Source organism: Corvus cornix, chromosome 4, assembly GCF_000738735.6.
Source record: "Corvus cornix cornix isolate S_Up_H32 chromosome 4, ASM73873v5, whole genome shotgun sequence".
NCBI classification, from domain to species: Eukaryota; Metazoa; Chordata; class Aves; order Passeriformes; family Corvidae; genus Corvus; species Corvus cornix.
This window is the reverse complement of record NC_046334.1, coordinates 9,974,666-9,996,635: the sequence shown is the minus strand read 5'-3', so window position 1 is coordinate 9,996,635 and position 21,970 is coordinate 9,974,666. Positions and strand designations below refer to the sequence as shown.

Below are 21,970 nucleotides of genomic sequence, written 5' to 3'. Positions count from 1 at the left end.
TAATAAGCAATAATGTATTTATATTATGTAATAGTATATTATAAAGAAGACTGTAAACTCTTATAGGCTAATAAGTACAATAAAATAAAATTTAAAAAAATATAAAACTGGTCTCAAATCTTCTAAGCCCTTCTTAGCACTTAAGTCTCAGCCCTGCAACCTGAATTACTACTGGTGCAGTCCTCCAGCTCTGCACTTACTCTTATGAAGGACCATCAAAGGACATTTGTATCAAGGGTCTTTTTACAAGAGCAAGCAGTGATAGGTGTCCTGATTTCAGCTAGGTTAGAGGTAACTTCTTCTCAGTAGCTGTTACAGGGCTGTGTTTTGGATTTGGAATGAGAATGGTGTTGGTAACACACTGATGTTTTGTTTTTTTGCTAAGTCCAGTTTATCCAAAGTAAAGTGTATCACTTTTTCCCTGTTTCATGCTCTGCCAGTGAGGAGGTTCACAAAAGAAACTTGGAGGGAGCATAGCTGGGACAGGTGACCCGAACTGACCAAAGAGACATTCCACACCATAGAACATCATGCCCAGTATATAAACTAGGAGGATTTACATGGAAGGGCATCTGATCTGGGTTTGGGAATGGCAGGGTCTGGCTCTGTTCAGTGGGTGGTGAGCAATTGTCTTGTGCATCACTTGCTTTTTTTCCTTTTTGTTATCATTACTGTTATAATTTACCATTATTACTGTGTTTTACATTGTTTTCAATTATTAAACTGTTCTTATCTCTCTTACCAAGTTTTACTTTGATTCTTCTCCCCATTCCAGTGGTGGGTGGGGAGAGAGAGGGGGTAGTTGAACAAGCAGCTGCTGGGTTTAATTTCCATTTGCGCTTAAACCATGACAATGGGAAAAGGGGAAACGGCTTCAAACTGGAAAAGGGCTGGTTTAGATTAGATGTATGGAAGAAGTTTTTATGATGTGGGTGGTAAGACACTGGCACAGGTTGTCTAGAGAAGTTGTGGCTGACCCATCCCTGAAGTGTTTGAGGCCATACCATCCAGTGCCATTCTCATATGTGTATCAGGAAGGTGAAACCAATGCATTAGAAAACCTGGAGGAGCTCTCTCTGCTCATGTTACTTACTCTGACCTGTGTACGGTGACAGACTGATTGCTGCAGTCAACCTGAACTCTGAGTAAGCTGGATATCAAATTGTAGATACTCTTACCCAAAAAACTCCTCCTTGATATTTTCTTGTGCGCTGGTCCATGCCTGGGCTTCACTTTCTGCAAAAGAAAAGTATGATATCCTGAGTCTTCTAGGAAAATTAAAATAAACCACTGCTTGACTATGGCACTAGATTTTTTTATAACTTAAACACTTTTGGTCAAATGAATACTTTAAATATATTTTGCTTAAATGACAGTTGTTAGTCTTGCTGGTAATCAAGCCCCAGGAAAAGAAGGGGAGACTCAAATAGCACTAATATTCATCAGCAACCTAAAGGGTTAAATGAGTCAAGATGTGTCAGTGTAGTATTGCAACAATAGAGTAATAAATCAGGGCCCTGGGATTTTCTGGTGCCTGCCAAATAGAGGTACACAAGGAAGTAAAAATGTGAAGAAAAAATATTTGGGTCTCAAGTGAAACTTTGCAGAAGTCCGAATGATTTCTTTGTGACTTAGAAAAGAGCACTTCAGCTCTGAAATATGGTGAGATATAGAACTGAGTAAAGATTTTGATCTTTAAGATTCTTTTCTGGTGAAAAAATTGTGTTAGGTGATGTTGTGAGTATATATTGACTTGTAAATTGCTCATTTGAGAGTGGGACTGCCTCTTTCCCAAATAAAAATTCTAGAAAAATACGTTTTTTTTTCCCCTGGAATTTTTATTTAATTAAAAATATGTTAAAAATACATTGGGATCCAGATTAGTTGGAATTTTCTCCCTTTTCCATTGAACTCACACTACTTTCAGTTGAAATGAGAAGATTTTTAATATTTTTTAACCTTGCTGGTGAAGAGAAGCTGTATAAAAGACTCGAGATAAATCAGTGGGCTTTTTTTCCAGAAAGCCTGTGCCGTGCCAGATTTACAATGCTAGCTCCTGCAAACTAGCAAATTGTACTTTTATGTGTCCTGAGATGTGTGATGTGGCTAACAATTTACTCAAACTGGTGCTCTTGAGAGAGCTTGAATTACAGGAGGATTGAGATGAGGAGCTACTTCATTAGCTCCATATGATGGCAAGAAAGAGAGGAACATACTTGACCATGTTTCCCTGAAGCAGCAGGAGAAAGAGATTTTTTTATCTAATAAAATGGCTCCTATTTTCCATTCTTTAGGGAAATTTTTATTTTGTTTTTAATATCTAAACTCCTTTATTGATTCTGTTTAAGTAAACTAGAGTAACTGGCACTAGAATGCCAAGACTTGCCATCCTCCTGTCAGCCAGTGCTGTTGGAAATGCCAGAAGATGCTGTCCCTAATCCAGAAGGAGATGTGAACTGACCAGATAGGATGTAAAAACCCTTCTGACTGATCTCTCCACATGCTGGTGAGGTGCAGACATGGGCTTTGTTTTCAAGAAGTAAAGGGTTTCTGTTTCTTCACTGATTCCTAGCAAGGATGGGCACAGTACTTGCACTCTGGCCCTCCTGCATCTCTGGTAGTATGACAAAAACAGGGGAGAAATTGGAAAGGAGGACCAGAGGTAAAGCAGTGACAAATTTATGCATGGCCTAAATGAGGGTGAGAAAGTTTAATATGATTATTAATTGTTATTGTTTTATGAAAGATGTAAATCTCTACTCAAAGCAGTGCAGACAAAGAAATCTGGAGTGACAAGGATTGGGCAATTAATTTATTTCATCCAAAGCAGGGTCCTGTCAGCCCATTGTCTACCAGCAGCTGACAATTCTGGGTTAATGAAGCTGTAATTTGGTGTGAAGGATGTCAGGCAGAGAAGGGACAGCTGGATGGTCAGTGCAGTGGGTGAGGCATAGGGGCTCAGCTCAACCCTTTGGTGTGCTGCCTTGAAGGGGAATGGGGGAAGTGGGAGGACAACAGCTGGAGAAGTTTATCGGGGTGTATTTCCTTTAATGCATCAGGATCTGTTGTTTTTGTGACTACTCTGCTGGCAAAGAATTTTGTGACAATTTTTTCTTTCTCACTTTTTCCTCTCACAGCACTGGTGATGGTCCTGAATAGCACAAGTGTCAGCTGGAGTGCCCGCATTCAGATGTTTCTTACCTTTTGTAAGCTTGTAGCAATTCTGATAATTGTAGTCCCTGGAGTTATCCAGCTAATTAAAGGTATGAAATGAAAAGTAAATGCTTTTAAAGAGCTTTTATCTTTGCTCTCTGCAGCCTTTCCCCATTTGCCTCCACCACATAATGCTTATAGCAGCAAAATCTCTTAATTAGTCTGTGCTTGTTTAACTGAGGCTCTAAACTGTCATACCATTGATTAGAAGTGGAACTACACTGGGATGACCTGGTATTTCCTTCAGCATGCCAATGAGACTATTCCAATCAAACTTGCTTTTCAAAGGAGCAAATGGACTACTTTACTCTGTAATTTGTCTTTGGTCTGAACTTTGTGAAAGGGACAGGATGGGATTTAAAGACAGTTGGGCATACACCACCCCAGAACACATGCTTAGTCCAGGCAGGATGTCTGCTCAAACTGTGCCAGAGTCCCTAGTCATGGTACATATGTGTGATGGTGGAGGGGGCTCACAATTCACAGAATCACAAAATCACATGGTAGTTTAGATTGGAAGGGACCTTAAAGATCACTTAGTTCAAACCCTATGCCATGCGCAGAGATATCTTCCACTAGACCATATTTCTCAAAGCCCCATCCAAAGCCTTGAACACTTTCAGAGCATCCACAGCTTCTCTGGACAATCTGTTTGAGTGCCTCATCGCTGTCACAGGGAAGAATTTTTCCTAACATGTAATCTAAAGATGCCCTCTGTCAGTTTATAGCCATTCCCCCTTGTTCTGTCACTACATACCCTTGTAAAGGCCCTCTTTTCACTGACAGATGCTCAGCTACCTGTAGAGACTTTTCCATTCCAGCCCTCTGAGCAGCGGGTGTGAGATGGTGAGAAGGCCCAGCTCACCCTCCTTACAACAACTACACAGAGCACAAACAGCCATTCAGCACAGAGGGGCAGAGTAGGGAGCAGTCCTGAGCGAATTGGTGGCAGATTTTATCTAAGAAAAACTATCACAGTTTTTGGCTATATCCCAGGGGATGCTCTTTTCTGATGTTTGCAAACCCTCCCACCCGAGTGAAGAGCACAGTGTTAGTCTGTGCAGTGAGCTCAGTTTCTCAGGGACAGGCAGCTCTCTGTGGTTACTACAGACTCTGAAATAAAAATTTTCCTCTGTAATACTCTGCTGATTCACTATTTCTGTTTTCTTGTTTTTCACTTTCTTTCTGGCAATTGCAATGCTGTTTCTTGTTGCACATGATACATGAAATGTGCAAAATTCCTCTCTGTTCATATCCACCTCACTTTTCCTAGACCTTTGGAGCAGGTCAGACCCAGGTTTGGTTGGGGGTTGTTGCCCTGAAGTAGTAGTGTCCCTGATTCCCCACTGGGACCTTCCTCTGGCCGCAGTTTCTCCCTTAACCAAAAAGCCTCTGCTTCAATGGGAATTTTGACTGAGGGCTCAGTAAAAACAGAGTAAAGGTTAGAGGATTTGACTCATTGCTAATTTAACTCTGAATGAATTTTTTCTTCCGGCTCTGTGTCTGTGGAGGATCATTGCTTCTCGGGAAATTTGGGATATGGTCGGGACATCTTACAAACCATAAAGCACTTTGTAAACGAATAAGAGCATAACAAAAGTCTTGCATATTTGCATTTATAGGTAAATAGATAATTCTTACTTGGTGTAATATTAATACAGTATTGATTATTATGGTAGGGAGCTACTAAACTCATTTTTCAATGGTAGAAATGTTTAAGATTTTGGATTTATTTATCTTAGGAATGTTGCTTTGCCAGCAAAGTTCCTTCTGATTAAAATGTTGAACAAGTGAAATTTTCAACATCAAAAACTACTGAGCTCATTCTGCTCTTTCATGTTGATGTAAGTCACTGCTGAAAATGACAGAGCAGTGAGGGTCATCAAGCTCAGAATGCTTTGAAACAAACTAATAGGTTGAATTCTCCTATTGCATGAATACAGATGCCACAAAGCCTTTTACAATTGCTGGCAGATTATGGCTGAAAGGATTGGGTCAGAATTTAAGGTCAAGGGCAGGACTTGATGTCAGTGAACTGTTGGGTGATTAAATGTTCCATGATGTGTTATATATATATATATTTTGTTAAGTAGCTATGACCAAAGATCTTATTTTTTAACATTTTTTTTGTTGATGTTGCAGGAGAAACACAGCACTTTAAAAATGCCTTTGCAGGGAATGATGCCAGTGTTATGGGATTACCACTTGCTTTCTATTCAGGAATGTATGCCTATTCAGGCTGGTAAGTGGATGAAATTTATACATATTTATCCTGAAAACAAACACTAACATGCTCTAACAAAGACATTTATTTATATGAAGCAATGAGTAGCACATTCTACATCTTTTGCTAGGGTATCTACATCATACAGCTAGGGTAGTTCTCACCACTGTTCCATATGCTCAGTGGTTATAGTGCAAACAGCTCTACAAAGGAAAGATTTTTCAATATAAAGACATGCACTGACCACCAAAAAAATCACACCACAAGGAAGGAATATTCTTCATTTTTCATTAAATATTTTAATAAAAGGATAAAAAGAGTAATGAAGCTTTAATTTTTTGAAGAAGTCAGTAATTATATAAAAACCAAATCTGTGATTCTGTTACAAACCTGTATGGCCCTTAGCCTTGCTTTATAAAAGCAGTATTTGACAAGTAAGAAGCAATGAGATTGGTATGGACCACAAAATAGAATAAAAATCTCTAGATTTTTACACTTCTTGCTCTGAGAGATTTGGGCCACACTTAACGAGAAGTACAACTGGCTTCCACAGAAGTCAAGTGCAATTGACTGTGAGGAAAGGTATGAGAATCTATCTTCAGGTATCCTGCTCAGAACTTTCAAGTTGTTTCTCTCTTTCCCCTCCAAAGTATACGGCAGCTGGTTTGAAAGGTGCTGCTGCTTCTCGAATCTGCCTTTACAATTTATTCATGCTCATGAGGGTTCCACATTTTGCAGTGCCAAAGGGCTTTTGCAGCAGCAGCGTGGGGGGAAGAAAGCAGACTACAATGCACAGGGTGGGCTTAGTTTGAGATAGCTTTGTCTGCAGGTCTTCCCTTTGCTTTCCAGAGCCTCACAGGCAGCCAAGTTCTTTACCTTGCACAAAAGGTGAGAGCTGAAAGATAAGGGGTTTATTTATTTAGTTTGGAGGGACAATGGGCTGAGCATTGGAGTTCTCTGCCCGTCTGTAACTCCCTGGTTGCAGGAGCATTATAAATCTGCACACTGAAGTATGAACAGAACTTTATATATTAAATGGCAGCAGGGGAAGAAACCCAAGAGAGTCCAAAGCCTTTATCTGGGATAGATATGAAAGAAAAGAGCCTGGCATTTTGAAGCCTCAAAGAAATGGAACTGATTATGAGGACAATCTCTACTTTCTTCCCCATCTCTCCTATAACTGCCTTTGTCTCTCATATCCATACATGTGATGGTTTCTCACTTTTTAAATATTAGGCTAAATTTTTGTATGAAAGCAATTTTAAAAGCTCTTTAATATTGTTCAGAGTTTATTTCCTGCAAAATGCTTCATCAAAAATACTGTTATTCTGTTGCATCTTTCCCATTTTTCACATAACAGTTCAAAACCTTAAAATAAAAATAATGTCTTTTTTTTTTTTTTTTCTCTTTACACCTTCTGACTTTTATTTCAAGGTCCTTATTTTCCACTTACAAAAGAAATTAGCAGGAAAAAGACCTAATTTGGCTTGTGGTTCTTCCCAGCTCTCTATTTTTCTTTGTCACCAGCTAAAATTCATCACCTTAGAGCACGGAGGAGCAGACCATTAAGTGGAGTGTCAATATCCTTGCACCATCAGTTTCATGGGGCTAAATCAATACAATTAGCTGAAAATGAAGGTGTGTTGCAAGTGTTGGTGATGTGTCCTAGGATGCAGGCAGAATTTTATGCACAGCGCACAAGACTATTAACTTTTAATGATAACAGCTTTGCAGAAAAGAAAGACAGTATCTCTTCTGTGTGTGGGTTCATCCTGCCAAGAGCAAGTGTAGACTATTGGGTATGTAAAATGCTGGGTGAAAAAGGACAAATGAAGAAAAGAATGCAAGGAAACGTCTTTGCATCAATAAAAGGTCTGATGTTGGGCTATCATAGAATGGTTTGGGTTGAAAGGGACCTTAAAGATCATTTCATTCCAACCCCTCTGCCATGGGCAGGGATACTTCCCACTAGACCAGGTTGCTAAAAGCCCCGTGCAACCTGACCTTGAACACTTCCAGGGATGGGGCATCCACACCTTCCTTGTGCAACCAGTTCCAGTCCCTCACCACCTCACTGTAAAGACTTTCTTCCATATAGCTAGCCTAAATCATCTTCTGTGCTCTATGCACTAGAAAGTTTAAAACCTAATGCTGAGGTTTTTGCATAAGGTGACAAAGAATTTCATGCTCAGTCACAAAATCACTATTTTTAAAAAGCCATGAGCCAGCGTTAACTCATTCTGCTAACCCAGTTCTGCTCCAAGACTTGTGATGGTGCAAAGCTCCCAGACTTTCTGCCAAATCAGTTACCAGTTGTTTATTCACTGCAGCACTGCTGGCTCAGGTGCCATTTATCTTTCTGCAGAAGAGCAGAAGGCCAGCCTAGGCACTGTATTGACTGCTGTGTTTAATTAGCCAAGATCTGACTTTGGGCCTGTCTCCGAGCCAGGCACAATTGTGATCCAGCCAGGCACAGACCTAGTGCTAATAGATGCAGAACAGAGGGTTCATTGACCTTGAGGCTTATGGTTGCTTTGTATGCAGGGCTGTGCCTGGTGAGCAGTTCCTATGAATTCCCATACAGAGCTGTGTCTTGAACGCTGCTGCAATATGATCAGAGTGCAACCTGTACTGGAGGTTGTGCATGAGCATGCAGAGCTGGCAGCTTGTGTTTGAGATTCTGTGCAACAAACTAGCGTGAAAGTTCTTGGTTTAGGAGGGGTTTTTCTAAGGCTTCATTTATTTGTATTGTTAAGAAGCCCTTGCTGAGTACTCTGATGAGACTTTTTGCCAATATAACCTGAAACTGTAAAAGGCAACAAGCACAAATGGAATATAAAGTTTACACACGTGTGTGTGTATGTATGGAATTAGGGTAAACCATAACCTGCGTAATATGTCAGGGAAAAAAAAAAAATTACACACTGACTTTACATAGTTATTGTCTTTGTTTTTCCTGTTTTGCTGTCTTTTCTAGGAATTCCCTTCCTTATGTGGGGATGAGGGAAGGTTAGCTATCGCTCTCTCCTTAATCCAAACACGGGCCCGCAAAGTCACTGTAATTAACAGCAGTGCTTAACTGAAGGCATCTTCTTGATTCTTAGTGAAAGAAATACAGAATAAAAATATAAGAATATAAGAATAAATCTTATAATACGTTTTATAACTATTTTCTAGGTTTTACCTCAATTTTGTTACCGAAGAAGTGGAAAACCCTGAAAAGTATGTACTTAATGTTTTGCTTGACTTTTGGAAAATGATTGTGAAATTTAAAATAGTATAGAAGTAGTGATCTTCAGAAGTTCTGTGTGCTGGTCAAACTGCTTGCCTTCCAGCAGATCCGGTATCTGTTTGAATTGCAACTGCTTGAAGATTTTCTATTTTTGGTCTGTTGTGACCTTGTTATGTATTCTGCTTTTACATGCACAGAAAGCACAAAATTAAGTAGATCTCCAGGGCTCTGGTTGTTCCCCTCAGGATACAAGTAACTATCAGTGGCTCCTTTCAGTGGAAGTCACTGGTATCCTGTCAGGGAAATCTTGCCCAAGAAACTTATCTGCTGCAATATTTGTCAGTTTTGCTGTGTTTAAATATTAATAAAATACTTAGTTCTACTTGTTTTAGATGTCTCAGAGATGCAGGATCTTGAATACACATCACAGAGCATCCAATCCAATTAAACCGAATAGGGGATATGGATCAAAGCCTGTTTCCAACTGGATATGAATACTCTCACATCACCTGCCTGTAAAACATGGAAAGAAAAGTTGTTCTGTTAGGGAGAGTTTGATTTGTTCCATCTATTTTGGTAGATATGTTTTGGTATGTGGCACCAGTAATAAAAAACTATTATCCTTTTCTAAAAATTAGAGAAAATATGCCTTTTCAGATCAATGTTTTCTTTGAGGAAGAGTAACTATTTACTTGATAAATTAATGGCTAAATATAATTTTCTTGGGTTTTTAAAATAAGATAGCTGGCTGGGTACCAAATTACTTATTGTTTTAAAATGACCCCCTGCACTGCACACTCAGATAATACAAACCTGAGACATGTAGGGAAAGAAAACCCCAAGCCATTGATTGGGTGCATGCAGAAAGCTTTTTTTTGATTTCTTCAAAGTCTGAACCAAACCCGATGCTGTTTCAGAGGCCTGAAAATTGTTATAAGGAAATGGATGATAAAACATGAGGCTGATAGACTGGCAGATTTCCATTGTTTCAGTGACTTTGAGGTGTGTTGTGTGTTAGCAGGCTCTTTGATGTGATCAGGACATGTAGACTGAGAACTGAGTGATTGGAATCGGAGACCAGACAAATGCAGGTAGAAAATACTGCATTAATATTTATGACTAATCGTTATGACAGATACCTATATACAAATGGGTTTTTCACCGGTAGTCTTAAGTTCTGATAAAACACCATTTTAGGAGCTGTGCTTTAGTAAAAGATGATTCTGGATGTATTTAAAATGTGTAGATGTGGCACTTGGGGACATAGTTTAGTGGTGGACTTGGCAATGATGGTTTAATGGTTGGACTCAATGGTCTTAGAGGTCTTTTTGAACCTGAAGGCTTCTGTGCTTTGTGTCAGTGGAGAGCAGCTGGGTAAAGTTTCCCAGGCCTGGGACACACATGAACTCAAGCTGGATGATCTAGGGTTTAACTACCAAGTATCTGTGCTCTTTATAAAATCATGGGAAGTAGACATTAAAACCAAAGGACAACCTACAAATTTTTTTACCTTTGAAAAATTGTTGTATGACAGAACGACTTTAAATGTGAAACTAAACAAAGGAGTAAAGGGATTCTGGTCCAGGACATCTGCTACTTCAGGAAATTCTGGAGAGATAGGAGCCAGAGTCTTGGTGGTGTGATCAAATTCAGCTAGAAGCAATATAATTTGTAAATTATTGTGTGGTTACCATCTATACTGTGTGATGTTTCTAAACATGCAGATGTCTACACCCTTTGGGACTTTCCATACACATCTGTGTCTCTGCAGTTCTCTCAACTGGAATTCTTGGAAATTTTCACTGTAGCTGTTTTGATATATATTGAGGTTTTTTGTGATTTGAGTCAGAAGAGTTCCTATTTTTGAACATTTTTCTCTGCTGCATAGGACAGAAAAGCATAGTTCCTCTTTTTTTTTTTAAGAACTAAGCACCCCTTGAAACATGATATATCTCAGCTAAGAGAAGTGGTGCTGGTTCAGTTCTGATGGTTTTTTTCCATTGCAGCTGGGATGTCAGGGAAGAAGACTCTGTCTTTTCTCATCTCGGGAGAGCTTCTCTGTTCTCTGGGTTATCCTTGGAGAACTGCTGAAGTTATTTGTGCTGCTAGTGAGGATGTTGTGCTGGAGGGCAAACCACATAACCTGGCTGGTTTAGGGTATTCCAGGATGGCACTGGAAAAACCACCTCAATATTACATGTGCAATGTTATCATAAGGCTGTTAAAGCTTTCCTTCATCACTCTTCCCTCTTCCTCTTGAGGCTGCACTTTGAGAGGATGAGAAGATGCCCAATTTTTACAATCTCCATGTAAAGGTATAATACAGAACAGAAGAAGGTGGGATTTTAAAAATTGCTAAAAAGTGGCAGGTGATGCTGGGGCAAATAAATTGTTACTGCCTGTGCTGACAGAGACTGCTGCACCACCTGTAAATGGGGATTCTGGACTCCCTTGAGCTGAAACAAGCAATTAAATGAAACATTTGGAACATATTTTTTATCTGGTTGCCACCTGTGAATGGCTCTGTTGGAAAGATGTCCTTCTGAACCAAGGCCTGCTCCACCATTGTTCCCAAAGCTACAGGGCAAGGGAATAGTATGGATTAATCTCAGTGGCAACTGCCTCAGCTCCCACTAAATCCAGTGCAAATGTTAGATGAGCCACTAATTGTCCTGCTGTTGTAGGCATTTATTAGGACACAACTGTTGGTTTGTTTTTTTTTTTTTTGTACCTTATAATGCTGTCTTTCGTTCTTGCTGTGAGCCTTTTGTTAAAGATTGCACTGAGCAACCTGGTCTAGTGGAAGGTGTCCCTGCCCATGGAGGGAGCTTGGAGCTACAATTTTAAGGTCCCTCCCAACCCAAAATATTCTGTGATTCTACTGTTATTGTACTTCTCTGTAGATATGATGTAGCTGATTTTAAACAGGAAGAGGAAAGTGCAGGCTTGAACCACTCAGAGCCTGTAAGAACTCCAGATGTGCAATTTGTAATGTTTGTCAATGGTTAGGGATGCAAATTACTTACAGTAAAAGAGGTGAGCACAGTGAGGTCTTCTGCCCTGCACCTGCCAAAGTAAATATTTGCCTGAAAATCAGTCACAGTTGTGCATTTCCAGGTGTGTGACAGCTTTGGAAGTAACTGAGGTGAATGATCATCTCCATCCCCATGTGAACCAGCAGGCTGCAAACCCCCAATGAATGTACCAAAGGGATGTGCCAGGTTTACACTCTAGCAGAGAGTGGGGATGGGGCTTTGAGCAACCTTGTCTAGTGGAAGGTGTCCCTACCTATCGCAACAAGATTGGAACAAGATGATCTTTAAGGTCCCTTCCAACCCAAACCATTTTATGAAGGTGGGCCCTAGAATATATCCTGAAATGCATAGGAAGGTGGAAACATTTGATATTAGACATTAAATTTCCCAGATAGGGATTGCATTTCTTTATGTGATGTATGGCACCAGGAAAACCTTTTGGAATATGGCATGTGTCATTGGGAATGCAGGAGAGAGGCGGGGAAAGGGAGATGCTTGTGCCCTTGCCCAGTCCCCTTTGTGCTCCAAGCAGCTGTTTGTAGAGGCAGGAAGGGCTTCAAAGGCTGTGGGAGTCTGTGGAGGTGCAGCAGCCTGTCCAGGCACAATAAATTGCAGACTTAGGTCTGTAAGTATAGATAAATACTCTGGGCCTGAGGCACTGAGATGCCGAGGCAATATGAAACCCTAGATAGGAAGAGCTGAAACAGAGACTGTGGGAATGAGTGAAGCAGGGAGCAAGCACCCTTTACATTACAGAAGGGAGAACAGAAAGGCTTTAAAAAAAAATTTCAAAGTGAATGTCATTATTTTTGAACAGAGTTTTGGAAGTAGTGTTAAATTCTCACTTTGGAAATGCCATTGGTCCTTCTTTTGTGTAAGGACATTATTATAAACCCAATTATCATAAGATGTAAAAGTAGCTGTTTCTGTCTCTTGCTAAATCCCCTTTTGTTGTCTAATTTTTAAGCCTGAACTCATTTCTTTATTCCTCTTTGTTCAAGTGCTTCTCTCATGCAGCTATTAGTAGGACCTGAAGAAACATGAACTTAATTTTAGAAGAAGCTATGGTTGCAGTGTTAATGTACAATTTTTTAAAATAGCCTGAAATAATTTTATTATCAAGAATATGTGGAACAACATTAAAGTACGACAACAAATTTATTATCCTTTTTTTGAAAATTATGCTTTGCATATACATGCTGGGTGAATAGCAATTTTTGTTTGAAATAAAATACCTAAATAATCCTTGAAGCAGAACTTCACCAAAACAAACCTGTGCAGCCACATCACATGCAGCTTTGATCTTTTTGATTTTCTTGCACTATAAGGATCAGCCTCAAACTGAGGTCTTATTGTATTGCATTGTCTAAATATAGGTGAATGAAGGAACAGCCAGGTGTCTGAGAGAGTTTGTCACCTGAAAGTTGACAGGAGCTATGTTGTCTGGAGCAGCAAATTTAGAGGACTAGAAATCATGCATGTTGAACTTTCAGACTCAGTTTTTGTACATAGTCTTTGTTCTCATCTGTATTCTTGAGCACCCACTATGTACTCTCAAGAAATAGGCTGATTTTTTTCAATCAAGACACTGAAAGCAGTTCATGCCCGAAGGGCTTTTCCCTCTTCCCTTCCCAGGCTGAGTAGAGTCCAGGATCAGTGCTATAGTTCATCAAGAATTTTGGCGGCCTCCAGATAAGAAGATAACACAGGAGTGTTTTCACATCATAGCAACATCTTCAGAGCCTTGTCAAAGTCAGGGCCAGATTGTGTCAGATGCCGGCCAAAGAGAATCCCACTTTAACAAAATTGTGCTTCATCCTCACTCTGAGTAGATGATTGGCCTGAATGCTTCAAGTTGTGAAGATTAGGCTTGAGTTGAAAGACAGAAAATATTATTTCACTTTAGGGGGAGGGAAACTTAGACTCAAATTCCCTACTTCGAGGCAATCTGAGATCAAGTGGGCAACTAGAGAGAGGTGTCAATTTATAGCTCTTGTTTTACTAAATAATTTTATTTCTTTGGCAGTATAGGTTTTTGTTGGTGTTGTTGAACGTAGGAAATATTTTTCATTTAGTGGACAAAAATAATAGAATTTCAAAGGATGTGGATTCTGAAAACATTCTATAGCATGGATTACTTTGCAGTTGCAGTTAAATACAGCTGCTATTTGGCATAATCCTTTTTTTTCCCATTTCTTTTCCCCTCTCCCTTATTGAACCACATCATTTGCAAATATTCAATTTCTGTTTGTAAAATAACTTTGGCCCAGCCCAGGCAATCTGTCACTGTTTAAAAAGTTACACAGTGGGAAGAACATATTATTGACATGTATAGTGCTTGTAAGTGTGATCTCAGATTGATAAATCATGTCTTGTGCTGTTGAAATACCAAGAAGTGAATTGCTTTGCTATGACCTTCAGGTCTGAGATTAGTCAGTTTGTCTATTAAATTTTTCCAGTGTTCTTCTCACTTCATTCATTCCTTTCTCTCCAAGGCACCGAGAAAGAGTAGCTGTATAGCAAGTCACCAGAGCTTGATGTCATCAGACATTCTGTAAATGTTTGATATAATCTATTTTTATATTGTTTTTAAATAATGTGAATGTCATGTCTAGCTCATGTGTGCTACCCATTCATTCTAATTACGGAGTCAACTTTGCATCTATGAGGACTGAGTGAGAGAAAAAAGTATTAGGGGTGTTTTCTTCAGTCTGTCTGAGCATTATAGAGATGCAGATGGATAAGAGGGGAATGGTGGCTAAGATGCTACAACTCTTCCAGGTCCCTTGTTACTTGTAGCCATCTGATTTTTGGCCCTTTGCATTAAAATGCAGCCCTCTACCAAGGTCAATCAGAAACTTGAATTGCACTGTTGCTCCTTGTTAATCTAGCTACTGATTAGGGATCAGATTCCTAGTAATAAAAAGAGTAAAAAATATTTTCAGTGTTGAGAGGATGCAAGCCTTTGCTATTTCTGCCTCTCTGCTTCTTACATATTATTTTGTTATTTTATAATTTAATGACAAGATTTACTCTGAAGAGGAATATTAATATCAGTAATCTTAGACACCAGAAAGGTTTATCTGCCTGGAGTTTGAAAACTTTCTCGTGTCATTATATTCTACTTATTCCTAAAAGATACATTTGACTCCAATTCATTTTCTTCATGTCAGGCTACAGTGCCAAATATTCAGTGCAGAAATGAGAGGATTACATTGTGATATTTTACCTGAAGATAATCAAAAGAGACAAATGCTGATCTTTCCAGTATTTTGTAAAGTCCATTTGCTCATGTGAATTCATCAGATTACCTTAAAGGGAAAGCCAGGTCGGTTAAGTGAGCATTTGCATTTTTTCCTCTGTATATTATTTGTGTCTCGGTATGTTTTTGTACCTGAATACTTATTCTTCATCATAGTGAGGATGCTCTAATTAGCCTCCCCCCAGCTATTTTTATATCTTTTTATTAGGAGTTTTATACTTTCTAAATTTTACTGTATCTAGAAGCATTATAGTCTGCTTAAAGTCTTTCAGTTATCTGGGAAGCAACTCAGATGAGGTGTCCAAACCTGGAAGAATTTAATTTAAATTCAACAACAATTCCTACAGTTTATTCATGCCCTCTTTAAGTGATAAAATCATGTTTTCAGATTTATAAAATCCTTTAATGGGGAGCTGAAACTGCCAAATATAGAAAACAAATTAATTTACTAACTCAAATGTACTTACACGAAACCAAGCATGCGTTTTGCTATTTGTAAAAAGTACGAAAACCATTTAATTAAGAATGTAATTCAGTAGTATTTGTGTGTGTGTGTTCGAGAGGGACAAATAGACAATTGCTAGCTCTCAGGGGAATTGACTTACCAGCATGAGACTGTTCTTAATAAAATGGTCTTTCCTTTACTTCTGCTCTCTCACTAAGCTTATTAGCTCCTTACTATTTGCATGCCTCACATCTTTGGCTCATTCATTATTGTTTCTTTTAGAAATTACTAATAATTCATTTCTGAAGCTAAGTATTTCAGTCTTGGATGCGTGTTTTAAATGGATTCAGATTTCTGAAATCGTGGTGTGGGAACTAACTTTTTTCCCTTCATAAATTTCTTTTATTCTTTTTAGTGAAAGGATGCCACTCTCGCTGGAAGTTGGAAATTCTCTTATTAGTGGGACCCGAATATTCTGAGTTGCTTTGCCTTTATTTATATTCTTTTTCCATTCCTGGTTTGGGAGATTTTAGACCAGGCTTCTCAGGGCTGCATCCAACCTGGCCTTGAACACTCCTGAGTTCTGGCTCCAACCTTTCCCCTCTTCACTCTCCATCCCACCCCCCCAGGAGATGTGCCATACATAAATGCCTTAACCATGACAATCTGTTGGTTCTGGTGACAAAAAATGTGATTGAGTCACATGTGATACATGCAAATGATTCAAGGGTTGCAACTTGCTTGTGAGCCATAATTGGGGTCTGTCTGTGATAGGATTTGGTGGGGGTCACCGAATCCACAAAATATTTCCAACCAGAGGAAGAAGGGAAACTGTCATGTTAACTGTGTTATCAGCTTGAGTTAAAATGGGAAAAGGGTCAGAATGGAATTGGAAATGGTAACCCAAACTAAAATCCAAGTAATTGGTTTCTTTCTGTTTTCATTAACTTCAATTACATTGGACTGGATTTTTGGTTTTGATAATGTGGATAATGTACTATTGTAGTGAAGACAGTTCTTTGGCCCTGTAATATTTGAGAGCTCCAAAATAGTAGCTACCATATATAATATAATTAACTGAGGTTGCAGATTCGGTGCTTCTGTTCTTATTTTCCTTATTCTTGGCCATTGAACACAAATTCCTCCCACCACACCTGGGTGTCCCCTGTCCCACAGGTGCATTGGGTCCTACTTAACAGCAGTGCTGTGTCACAAGAGAAAGGGAATAGAGAGCACAGCTGGAAAGCACACTGTGCTGTGCAGTCTGAGTCTGGAGGAATCCAGATGTATGCAGAAAAACACTGCAAATCCCCTGCCTTGTCTTTGACAGATGCACTTTGTGTCTGAGCAGTGCTCTGAATTCACCAGAGCAATAGATGCAGGCAACAGAGGGGCTGGGAACATGACTCACTGCATGAATTCACCTGTTATATGGGTGATCACAGGGAGCAAAGGCTTTAGCAGCAGGGATAACAAAAAGACTGCAGATTTCATTGAGCATTATTCCTCTTCCTTACCTCTGCAGACAGGAAGAGACAGCCACTGTGTGAGCCTGCTGCTTTCCAGTGGCTGCATTTTTTCCTTATGCATTTAGTTAGGGACTGACCTAATGCATGCTGTTACAATCTACGATGTTCAGGGATGTGTACATGACACGCATTCAATGCATATTATCAGATATTTTTATTTCTTTTTCCTTTTCCCATGTGCAGTTGCTTGCTTTTTTTCCTCCTACCCCATTTTTTTGGTGCTTACATCACTGCTGAGTCCTGTGGTGAAATTCTACACCATGAGAGAGATGATCCACAGGTGCTGTATCTTTGTCACTGGCAGCTGCTTTCTAAACACCAATTTGGCATTTGAATTGGTTCAGCTGTCTTCAGGTCTTTCTATCTCCTACTTCCACTTTATTATCTTTAAATTTTAATGTAAAAAAAAAAAAAAGAAAAAAGATGTTCTGTTTAGAAATCGACTGCAGTGAAGAGCTACCTGTGGCAGGGTTTAACTGATATGCCAGTCAATATATGTAAATCAGAAAAGAGACTGATGCAATCTATAGTGTCTGTAAAGATTTCAAAGATGTACCTTGATCATTAATTAAGACAATAAGGATGTCTTATAAAACTGCAGTTCAGAAAACTAATAATTCACTATCGAATGAAGTCAAGGCAAGGTCACTTGTATAATTGCCTGTTCTAACATTCATATTCCTTGTATAAAATGGTCCTCTGATAAAAGTCGAGCTGAAGGCCATGGAAATATTCAGGACTAGGTAAACCATGACACTAGGCAATGCAGATTTCATACCTAAACTTTGAGGGCACACTAAAGAAACATAGTAGTTGTCTTTTTCTATGTATTTTTTTTTATTTTTGTAGCCTGAATTATTATTTCATACAGAGTTAACTTATAGCACACACCTGGCATGGGTGTTGGAGAAAAGCGAGTGGGAAAATGGAAGAATAAAAATGAGTGCTATAGATGCACGGTTAGATACAGTACTGCTGTGCTGGGTTTTAGCTGTGGATATGTGTGTTGAAATTAATAGTGCTACCTCTGCTCTTTTTTCCCTAATTGTCTGATATAGAATCTGATTCTAACTCCTTTTATGTCTCAGACGTGTAATAAGGATACCACAAAGACATTAGTCAGAAATCAGGAAGGTAGTCAGCTACCGGAAAAATCAAATCTATTCAGCAAATATAGGTAGAGGATGGAAGGAAAAAGATAAATTGCAGGGGTAGAGAGTGTAATACCATACTTCTATATATCATGGGTTTAGTAGTGGTTCTGTTCTGTTTGTGCCGTTGGGAGGGAGAATGGTAAGGCAGGGTGGGAGTACATGCTGCCTGTGGGACTGTCCCCCCTTAAGGCAGCATCTACATTAAGGCAATATTTCAGAAGCCATTGCTTTGAAATATTTGTTTCCATTTATGTAGACTCTGTGGCTGAAGATAAAAGAACCAACTTGAAATGAAAATGACTGAATGAATTCCTTCATAATTCTGGAGACAGCTGACACTTTTTGAAGATTATTTGTTAGAACTATTCAATAGTTCTAAAAATGCATCATTGGGGCAGGATCCTATTGCAGGAGAGATGGGTGGGAGAAGTTCCTGCAAACTCACTGGATGAGTGGACATGCAAATGCCTGGGCTGCTGTGATGCATGTCCTTATTCCTTTTTTTATCCAGGACCAGTGGAGAAAGGGGGTCTGAGCGAATCTCTTGTGAGGGGATGAGGACTGAGCAAACTAGTCAAGGGGAAGGTGTCCCTACCCATAGCAGAGGGTTGGAACTAGGTGGTCTTTAAGGTCTCTTCCAACCAGAACTACTGTATGATTTCAATCTTTTGATTTTTACAAGTGACTGCTTTCGTTAATTCACTGGGGTCAATGGAAGGTGCCATGGCCAGGTATGGGTGAGGTTTTGCTTGCAGTGTACACAGAAGGGGCAAACATATATGAGGAAGTGGACACTTAGGATACAAGCCCTCAAACAGGTTTTCCTCTGCCAAGCTGTGGGACCTCATTTGAGGAAGCAAAATCCAGGGAACTCAGCTGGAGCTTCCTGCCCTCCCTCCTGCTCCAGAGCAGAGAAGGTGTGTCCCGGGTGCTGGGACTGTGGCTGGCTGCTGCAGAGGCTCCTGAAGCCACTCTGTTTCATGAAGATTTGGTGTCTCCAAGGTGTGAGGATGTGAAAAGCCCACATGCTGGCCCCGTCTGTCCCCACAGTAGCTATCCAGTGTGTGGTGCACAGAAGATTGCTCCTTTCCAGCCCTCATGGCTCATTTTCTTTGCCAATGTGATAACCTGCTGAGTGTAAGGTTTGTTTTCCTTTCTGTTGCTGATTTTACTTTTTTTTTTTAATAATTTCTGTTTGTTCATGTGAATCATGGTTACTGTGAATCAGCTCTCCTAAGGAAGTAAAACAAATGTTTATCCACGGTCTCTGGGTAGCTGGAAAAAACTGTAATCTGCTTTACCAGCAGGGTAATGTAATGTAACACAAAATATTGTAACCTTTGAAGTTTCCATTGCCCTGGATTTCCCTTCATTTTCACCAGCTGAAACACATGCAAAACTGTTCTAACATCTATTTCAGTTGCACTGAGGGACATAACAGTACCTGTACAGAAGGGTGACAGTTTCCTCTTTGTGGGGAACCTGAACTACTCAGCAAAACATTCATTGCGGGAAGAAAAATTCCTTGCAAGACTGATGTTCTGCTGAAGGTCCAGAGCTGTAGAACAGAGTGTATTTTACTGGAGGGATGATGGGTTTCTCAGGGCTGAGCAGCTCTTCTCTTGGCCACAGGGAAGGTTCCATTATACATTTTCATTTTCTTTTGGTGGTTCATAAGCAGGAGGCCTGACTGAAATTACCGGAAAAGAGATAGACAACAGTGTGTTAGGGGTAGATAGAAAAATGAGTAAATTCACTAGGGTGACAAGTCCAACTGAGGTGGTTTGGAACAGTCACTGCAGCTCCACCTCACATTCTTGTCTTCGGTCCTAGGAGTGTTGCACTCTTTGGGAAAGCAAGAGTGTTTGATAGAACTTCTAGTGTGGGTGCTGCTCTGCAGGCAAACCTCTCCCAGGTTTTCTCCTTCCCACTTTAAAACTGGAACCTGGTTTTGTCTGATGTTTGAGCTTTTATTTTTGTATTTACCAACGGCATTAACTCTTGTGGAGGTGACTCAGAGTACTTGCCTTAATGTTTTGGTCTGAGATTTAAATCTGTGCTTCGAATAGCAGTGAAATCTCACTGTAAACCCCAGTCAAAACTATGAAATTCCTTATGAAATTGTAGATCAGCCTTTTCTCATGGGTACTGTCAGTGTTGGTTTATAGCCTGGGTATAGAAAAAGGGGTCTCACAGCCATTTATCCTGGTATTTGTGAAAGCAAGCCACCCCCACTACCTATGGCTAGTGATATAGGGCAGTAACAGCTACTTTAATTCATAGTGCAATGTTGTGATCTGTATGTGGTGCACCCTCTCCTGGAGCCAGAAGGGGATGACCCTCTTTTGCCACTTTTTATTGCCTTTTCTCTTTAATGCTGAGCCTCAAAAATGAGGAAGAGCAGAGTGCTAAGGCAGTGTTAGGTAAGCAGAGTGTTATACCAGAGCATGTAGCAGCATCTTGCTTTCCATTAACAATAAATCTTTTATTGGAGCACCATTAGGCTGATGCTGGCACCATCTGACAGAGGTGGTGAGATGACTGTCAGAGAAAGTAAGACAGCATTTTTTGCTGAGGTAAGACACAGAATCAGAGAATAAAATACAAACAAAGCAATGGACAACAAAAATTTCAAGGGCCATATTCTCTTTATTACACTCATGCACATCAGATTGGAGTTTTATAATTGCACAAAGAGTCATTAACATGTGCCGTGCCACCATGAGCAGTTATTCTTTGGAAGAGCATGGTCAAAATTCCAACTGCAATGGTATTACTGCACACAAGAAAAGGAATATGTTCCACTTGGTTCAGCTAGCACTATAACTTACTCTGACACTTTCTTTTTCGATGAGACATTAAATGGGGCTCTCTTATTTGATTGTTCAGCTTTAATAAGTAGTGAGATTGCTGGCTTGTATTTAAGATATGTAATAGTCATATCAAAACAAGACAATTTGGCATTGTACATATTTCCTGTAGATGAGTACATCCTTTCTTGTGTTACAGCAGAATTTCCATCAGAGGAGCATTAATCTTAGCTAGTGAATGCTAAGATTCTTATTCCTCTACACACCCCTTCACTGCATGGTGGCTTTTTTATGTGAGTGCTTATGGGTGTGCAGATGTTCTGCGAGCAGGTTTTGATCACTTACAGTGTAGCTTACATGTTGATATTTGGCTGTGAGTATGATGGAATTTTAAACACATAGTGGTATTTTATTTAATGACTATTGTTAACTGACCATTAGGGTTTTTGGAAATTTAAATTACAGTACAGCCTATATCCATGAAACTGTAAACGAAGAGGATTTATATAAGATTATAAATGCTCCAGGGGTGCTGTGAAGTGAATAATATGCATTTCTCAAGTTGCAGTGCTGTTGTTTATTATGTCAATCCTCATTCACTTGCAACACTTGCTGTTGAACAAGTGCTGTTATTTGCATCTTCACCTTGTCATTATTTGTTCATTGTGAAAAAGTGGACTTTATAATAACAGTATTTAATTTTTTGAAGTATGATGGAATGGAAATCCCTTACAAGAACAGTTTTGATATCATCATTTTAAAAGATCTAACAGCAATTTAGAGACCTCCTCCATAGATCATGAGAATGGATAATAAATAGGAGCACTCTGATGTGGCAAGAGGTTTAACTTCTATGTGGGGATATTTTAAAGAAAAGATTTACATTCATCCAACACTGTAAAGGAATAACAGGCACTTCTAGTTTATCATATCTATTTATTACAAGAAAACACAGCTGCTAAGCAAAACCAGACAAAAGTAAAGATTTATCCACAAGAAACATAGAAGACCATGAAATTCCTTTTCCTTGTGCAAAACTCCCATTAGAGAGAAAGCTGCTTGTGAG

General features: G+C 39.5%; 1 protein-coding gene across 7 annotated transcripts in view; it reads left to right on the top strand.

Moving 5' to 3' along the window:
* The window catches only part of SLC7A11 (solute carrier family 7 member 11), a 59,580-nt gene that overhangs the window by 13,023 nt on the left and 24,587 nt on the right, over nt 1-21,970 (top strand). For all 7 annotated transcript variants that reach the window (XR_005601779.1, XM_019292857.2, XM_019292856.2 and 4 more), the window contains 3 exons: nt 3,138-3,263; nt 5,356-5,455; nt 8,615-8,659. Coding sequence is in view for 6 of the 7 variants with exons in the window: in XM_019292857.2 (XP_019148402.1) it covers nt 3,138-3,263; nt 5,356-5,455; nt 8,615-8,659 (271 nt within the window). In the remaining variant the exon portion in view is untranslated. The remainder of the gene's footprint in view (nt 1-3,137; nt 3,264-5,355; nt 5,456-8,614; nt 8,660-21,970) is intronic.